The sequence below is a fragment of the Sinocyclocheilus anshuiensis genome, unplaced genomic scaffold (assembly GCF_001515605.1).
Source record: "Sinocyclocheilus anshuiensis isolate Anshui unplaced genomic scaffold, SAMN03320099.WGS_v1.1 scaffold792, whole genome shotgun sequence".
Lineage (NCBI taxonomy): Eukaryota > Metazoa > Chordata > Actinopteri > Cypriniformes > Cyprinidae > Sinocyclocheilus > Sinocyclocheilus anshuiensis.
In genome coordinates, this window is record NW_015558618.1 from 514,644 (window position 1) to 522,504 (window position 7,861).

General features: G+C 40.7%; 1 protein-coding gene across 1 annotated transcript; it reads left to right on the forward strand.

The window, feature by feature from the left end:
• The first annotated feature begins 1,381 nt into the window (after window positions 1-1,381).
• Window positions 1,382-4,837, forward strand: LOC107680432 (beta-1,3-galactosyltransferase 6-like). The gene is made up of 2 exons (XM_016476316.1): window positions 1,382-1,701; window positions 3,122-4,837. The coding sequence occupies exon 2, from the start codon at window positions 3,129-3,131 to the stop codon at window positions 4,131-4,133; it is 1,005 nt and encodes a 334-aa protein (XP_016331802.1). The 5' UTR covers window positions 1,382-1,701; window positions 3,122-3,128; the 3' UTR covers window positions 4,134-4,837.
• The last annotated feature ends 3,024 nt before the right edge of the window (window positions 4,838-7,861 follow it).

Here is a 7,861-nt window from a genome sequence, read left to right on the forward strand (position 1 = left end):
AATCGGGGGGGGGGGGGTAAAGATATTTAACAGAAGAGCTGGGATGTCAAAGCCAATGAAAATGTGATGCTACTTCGGAAACCATAATTACACACCGATGATTGGTTTTCTGACATTAAGTGTGCTTTATTTGCAGCATTTCTGAGTAGTCCGCTTTTCAAACTAGAGAACACCAAATATGTCTGACCCTTGACTGCTGCGTGCGGTCTCTGTGACACCGTTAACGTGATCTTTGAAATTGCTCAAAATGACACTGTGACTGACCTCTACGGTCCTTCTTGTTCTCAATAACATGACGTGCCTTGACATTCTCTCCAACATGTTTGGCAGTGTTTTTGAGTTCAGAGAACATTTAGCATCAACCAAGAAAGTACTGTACACATTTTGTAATGTCAAGCCACGATGGAAAAAACACCTCTATTGTAATGCCATCAAATAAACGAACATCAATTCAGTTTTTGTATCTTGCTGTTTTTAGCTTTTCTTTCTTCTCTACCCTGGTTGTCTAGACATCACTGTCTTTTTGCTTGCCCATTTGTCCCATTTCCAGACAGTCCAGTAGGTTTTGGATGATCCTAAATTGAAACATCCAAGGGAACAGCTTCAGCTTAAAGTCTGAGTACGGACATGATAATACTGAACACCAAGATGAAACTATATTCCCTCGCAGGAGAAAAGAAATAGTCTGATTGCCATGTGTTACAGCAGCATTTCAGAGAAATTATTGACAATGAACCCTGATAGCACAAGTACATCACAGAGACGACTATTTGACATCTGCAAGAAGTATTTTTTTTTTGTGTTTGCTCATCTGCAATACGTCTATAGGACGTTTCCTATCAGATGTCAGAATGTATATAAAAGATCAGATCATGTTTGTACAAAGCAGATGCTTTCCAGATGAAGCGATCTTTAACAGACATCTTGCAGACGTACGTGTGCTATCTGGGAACTACATATCCTACGGGAGTAAAGTGACATACAGGTGCATCTCAATAAATTAGAATGTCGTGGAAAAGTTCATTTATTTCTTAACGTTATTAAAGAGAGAGAGAGAGAGAAATATAAAGGCTTTCTGGTGTTTTGTGTAAGTAAACTAGATTAATCTGACTTAATTGCAATCTTGAATCCGCTATCAGAAGTTATTACTACGCCACCACACGACGTGGTTAACAACAGTCCTATATGATTTAACAAATGCGGTTCAAACGACAGAGATATACGACAATATTACTACGGTTTACATCGTACTATGTATGGAAGTTAAGCAGCGAGTTTTCGTCGGTGTACGGAAAATGCGTCCCTGCATAGTGGCAACTATCTGAAATGATGAGCATGTAATCATCCAGTCCGGTAGGTGGCGCCGGTCGCAGATGAAGCTGTCGGAGCAGCGCGACTTCAGTCTGTGGTTGTGAACGGGAAGTGCGGGCTGTGTGCGTGCATTTGAGCTGGAAAAACAATAATAATGACGCGTTCAAAATGCTTTATGTTTTAGTCTGACGTTTTCAGTCGTCGCGGGAGGTGTGTGCGTCTGCTGTGTGTAAATATTGTACGTTTTGTCTGGAGAGGCAGAAGACGGAGAGTTGCGGTTCACCTCCAGCACATCAGCTGCTACTGCAAAACAAAACAGCCTCTAATAATAAAGATGCACACGATGAGCCAGAAGCGCAATAAATGATCGCTTTGCAGGGAATCTAGCAGGTAAGTTAATGTGCACGCTGCGTGATGAATCTTTGGTGGTCTCTGCGTGCATGGTGGTCTCAATGTGGTTTTCTAACCTGGTTCCACAAAATAATACAATTTTATTATTTACTGGTTTCTTTATATTATTATTGTCTATGTAGTTGACATGCTATACTTTGTCTAAAATGGTGTAAAACAACTGAATTATTTTATAACTATTATCCATGCAGTTTTTATTACCTTATTAGAAAATATTGTACCGTGACTACATTTAAAAATCACTAGTTATTTAAAAAAAAAAAAAAAAAAACTAGTTAAAGCATAAATGTATATAAAAAAAAATAGAACCTAAGATTGTGATGTTTATTGATCAGGGGTGCGTTTCCCAAAAGCATCATTAGCTAACTATGCTGGTAAGTTCCATTGAAAACTTGCGACCGTAGTTGCTTTTGGGAAACGCACCCCTGTTCTGTATCATCTACCCTAAAGGCCTGTTCACAACAACATGAAAATTCGGTCTGATTTTCGCATATGATTTGTTTGTTCAGTCCAAAGGGGGAAAAAACGGCAGACAGGCTGAATGAAAGTGCAGATTCATTATGTGAACAGTAGGTGGCGCTTACAGAAAAGCATAAGTACAGCGTTAACAGGGTTGACACCAGTTACACAAAGCAATGCTGCTCAACTTCGGTGTCTATTAATTAATGCGAGGTCTCAATTAACAGCGAAATTTCTTGGGCCAAATCCAATCATTTCAATAGGAATTCATGCAGTCGGAAGTAAAGCACAGGTCAGAAAATATTTTACATTTAGTTTTACATATAATACATACAAAATGTAAAAAAAGTATGCTTTTAAAAGTATGATTTTAAAGTATGCTTTCTTTTAATTCAAGAGGCCACGGCAGAGTTCACCGAACTGCAGCGAATTACGCAAGCGCTTGTGTTTCCTGTTTCCTGCATTCGTACGTGTATGAATGGAAGTCAATGAAACGGAAAGTGTAGTGTGACCGGCCCTTAATGCATGAGGGCGAAAAAGTTCCCCGTGCAGATTTCGCTCCTCTTCAAATTAGTCGTGCAAATTTGCTGCGCTGACCAACAGAGAGCTGCTTGAGTTGAAAGTGACTTGAAGAGTTGTGCTTCATACATTGCTACACTATTGAGAATGGACCATGTCCCTTTTTGCCCTCAAGATTTCGCTAACGTGACCCATGTTGCGGAGAAGTAGGTAAATCGAACAGCACACGACAAAAAGCTTGAATCGTATGGGTGACCTGTTTTCTTTTCAGTGCGATGGAAAAGAGATCAGTGCACCTCTCTGTAAAAAAATCTGTTGCATGCAAATGTGTTTCTTGCACCAAATGTTCGTTTTGGTGTGAACAGGCTGTAAGGTTGCACACATTTAGTTAAGGCTTGTGTGATTTCCTTCTGTCCTTCAGTGACATCATGAATTTGGTCCGTCTTGTGTGTCGTCACAAGACAGCCCTGGCACTCGGTGTCTTCTTCCTATTCGCCATCGTCCTTTTGTTCCTCGCCAAATGTACGTCTGAGACACTGAAGCCGGCTGAGTCCCCAGGGGCGGCGCCGCGGGCCGAGTCACGACAGAAGCAGCCGGCAGGGCCTCCTCACGCCAAAGAGCTCTCTACATTCCTGGTCGTTCTCATCACCACGGGGCCAAAGTACACGGAGCGTCGCAGTATCATCCGGAGCACCTGGCTGACCAAGCAGGATCCCGAAGTGCTCTACTGGTTTGTCGTCGGCACAGAGGGTTTACCCGCCGAAGACCTCCAGAACCTCGGAACCGAGCAGATCCGTCACCATGACCTCCTCCTGCTCCCTGACCTCCGGGATTCGTATGAGAACCTCACGCAGAAACTGCTTCACATGTACTCCTGGTTGGACCAAAACGTGGACTTTAAATTCGTTCTGAAGGCCGACGACGACACCTTCACCCGCTTGGAAGTCCTCAAAGAGGAGCTGAAGACTAAGGAGCCCAGCCGACTCTACTGGGGCTTCTTCTCCGGCCGCGGGAGAGTGAAAACGGCCGGGAAATGGAAAGAAAGTGCCTGGGAACTGTGCGACTACTACTTACCTTATGCTCTGGGTGGAGGCTACGTGCTGTCCGCTGACCTCGTGCACTACGTACGTCTCAACGTGGAGTTTCTAAAGACCTGGCAGAGTGAGGACGTGTCCTTGGGTGCCTGGTTGGCCCCTGTGGACGTGAAGCGGATTCACGATCCGCGCTTCGACACGGAGTACAAGTCGCGCGGCTGCAGCAATAAGTACCTGGTCACTCACAAGCAGAGTTTAGAGGACATGTTGGAGAAGCATCAGACGCTACAGCGCAATGGGCGGCTGTGCAAAGAGGAAGTCAAACTGAGGCTGTCCTACATTTACGACTGGAGCGTCCCGCCTTCCCAGTGTTGCCAACGGAAGGATGGCATCCCCTGACATCTGTGATCTTATGCATTTTTTTTCACTTGCTATTTATTAATTTATTATCAATGTTGTGTGTCGAGCCGAAACAGCATTTCTTAACCTTTTGAAAAGGCGTTTTAAATTAGAAATACGGGAGATGGTGTTACTCAAAAGCTGCTCTTTTTGAGATCGAGATGTTCTTCCATTATTAGGCTGATTCAACAACATGGAGTCAGCTTGTACGGAGAGCCTGGGGGATTCTGGGTAACGGGAACTTTGATATCAAATATTTCTGCTGTATTCTCTGCATACACCTTCTGTACTTGATGTCCACCGATAGAATTCTCCATCTTATCGTTCATTTATAATCGTGAGATGTTTGGAGTGTATCTGTTGTAATAAATCTACATTGATAAGAAAAGGTGGGGCCAGACTAGCAGTTTATTAATGAGAAAGATAAATGTTCATATACATGTATTTTAACAAAACAGATGTTTTTCATTGTGATAGAGAACCTGAGATGGTTTTCTTTGTGAGTTTTGCTCACAAATTTGCCATATAATTATAAAGCTGTATTGAAGATTAGAGAACTTGACCGCCAAGTTTGGCAGTATTTCTAGTATTTTATGTGTTGTGATGGAGTTGTAAAAATGTACCTCAGATTTTATTAAGCATTTTTTTTTCTGTTTTTTTCACCACATCAGTCCCCTTGTATGATTATTTTTTTTGAAATGAATAAACGTTTTTATTAAAACCATGTCTTAGGATGTGATCATATTTACCTTTTGTACAGTGAAATTCTGTGAGAAAAATGCATCCATCTCAATCAGAATTGGCGCAATGTGTAATTCTGTGTGATGTCGGATTTGACATTGGATTCATGTTTGTTAAACTTTGAGCATCCAAATTCGCCGTGTTGAGCAATATAAAGCTACTTAGTTTGAAAGTGACTTAAGTGACTAAGTGCTGCTTCAATCATCACTACACTATTGATAAATGGACAGTGGATCTTATTTGTCTGAACATTTTCACCTAAGTTTCGCCAATGTGACCACATCTCGACATGAAATTACTGAAAAAAACTCCACGTGAACTGGAAGTTGCGACTGACTTCAGTATTTTGACTTATTTCAGAGTGCAACAGAATATTGAAAATCGGACAAGGCTTGATTTTTAGTGCATTTCCTCAGCATCTCTTACTCGCAGCAGCCTGACGGTTGGAGTGAGTGCTTAAGGATATTCTAGCAAAACTCATCTAAAAGATTTTGGACCCTGGATGCTGATACAAAAAGTCATTTGCACACTTTAAAAGGATTTCAGATTTCATATCTCATCGGTGAGAGAGCACAACACAAAATGACTGAATCATATCGATGGTAATGATTCCCTCTGACGCAACAAAAAGCAGTCCTTTGAGAAAATGGATCTGTTGCATTTGTTGTTCTTCTGTTGGTTCAGTAGCCTGTGACGGTGATGTGTCTCAGGTTGTCCCGCACTCGAACAAACTCTGGCATGTTCTGTAGGTCCTCTTCCTGCTCATACTGTAAAGGAAAGAATCACAGGTCCAGTGAGTCTCCTAAATACTAATAATACAGAACTGTTTTTCACCGGGTTTTTAGCCTATTTCAATGGTTCATTATTGTTCAAAAGTTTATGGTCTGTAAGATTTTTAAATGTTTCTTTATTTCTTATTGTGCCATTGTTGTCGTTGTAGTCCTCACATCATGATTCACTGACAGAAGCACTAAATGCCTTTGGTTCAACTGATGTCATGCTGGTGTTGTGCCCAATTCTGACCCCCCTCCAGATTATTACCCCCCTAGTATTGGTAGGTTAAGGAGTAGGTGTGGGGGAGGGGTTAGGATTGTGCAATCAGGTAACGACTGCATAATTTGTCAGGGGGTTAAAATTGGGCACAACACCAGTCATGCGCACCCGTAAACACGTACCGCCAGGAGTTTCTGACGTCTCTTGTGCAGCTCTTGCTCCAGGTTAAACGGCGACTGTGAGGCTTGTTCTCTCTCTCTGTGCTGCTCCAGTCTCCTCTGTTCCAGCACCCGCTTGAGCTCCGGCTGCAAACACCGTTTCCAATAAGAAGTCATGTGTTTATTAAAGAAACAGTTATTCATTCTTGTGATTCATGTAACATTGTAGAAATAATTACTTGCAACGTTCAAACGTATTTATATCTCGAGTTTACACTATAATTAGGAATATAAAATATTTTATATAGGCCTAATTACAAAATATGGTAATTGTAAATTAGAAACCTTAAAGGTGCTATATGTAATATTTTTTTTATTAAAATATCCAAAAACCACTAGAACAGTGTTACATATTTTGCTGACTTGTGTACTTACATTATTTAGTGACACGGACCGTGTCTATAGTGTCATTGTGTCGCCTGCCAATGACGTCATAACCCCTCGATTTCCGGTTTTGTTTTGTAGAAAACATGGAAACACCAAAGACGCTTTAATTTGTGCGTTTTAATAGACCGGTGACGACCGCACAGAGTAGCATTATAACAGAACTTTCAAACATGTCTAGTATGATTAAACAGCGCTGCTTTACCCCACATACACACGACCGGAAGCAGCGGAAGCGCTAAAGTGTGGCATAATAAAAGCTCCGCTGCTTTCGAGCCGTGTGTCACTCTCGGCTCTCATTAGCAATTAACTCAGCTGCCTCGTTTCGCTTCGATGGCTTTCTGCCTCACTCTGCTTCATACTACGATGTTAGTCAATCTTTAATACATTAGCTCGTCCATGAACATGATTTCTGCCTGAGCCCCGTCGGATTGCGTCAGCTGTGTGGATGAAGACGACAACTCCCATGATTCCACACTCAGTCACGGCGTCATCAAACTACACCTTTGTTTGTTTTGAATTCATGCCCTCGAGCGTTGAACTTACATATTGTACCTTTAAATCCTAATGAAGCCTAATGTTAGTGTATCATAAACCTGCCTTTTTAGGCAAGTACTAGATATGAGTGTCATGCGATAAAGTATTTTTAATACTACTGAATTTGTATTTAACGTGATCACAGTTTATTAAAAAGATTGTTAGTTATTAATTGCCAGTGTTGGGGAGTAACTAGTTACATGTCGTTACAAAATAAATGTAACCGTAATCAGTTACAGTTACTCAGAAAAAATGTGTAATTAAATTACAGTTACTTATGAAAATGTTAATTACATTTGAATATTTACACACATCCACATACAGATTTAATTGATGTCTTTCCAAAATTGCACTGACTAGGAGACATACGGCCCTATAATTTCCGCGATGCGGAAAACACAGACTGGTTCGATTTTACTATAAATCCAAAGACAATGGTTACTATTGTTAAACCATGGTAACCACAAATTAACCATGGTTTTTGCTACACTAACCATAGTTTAACCATGGATTTTGTAGTAAAAATAAATACAAATGGTAATCCATTTGCCAAAAAAAAAAACATGATTACTGTACTTTTACTATAATAAAAGCATGGTTAATTTTTGTAAGGGAAAAACATGACTCGTGTTCAGTATTAGGATTTTTCTATAAAGATATTGTAGTGATGTACTCATTTTGACATGTAGGCAATTTAGAAAGTAAAGTCTGATTTTGTGGGGGATGTGTTCAAATTTGATCTTCTTAATTCAAGTGATGAAGGATTTTGAAAGTCGACAATGTTGAGCACTACTGTAAGGTTAACCCTGCATGGTGTAAATGTTTGAAAATGATTAACAGTTGCAAATAAACATT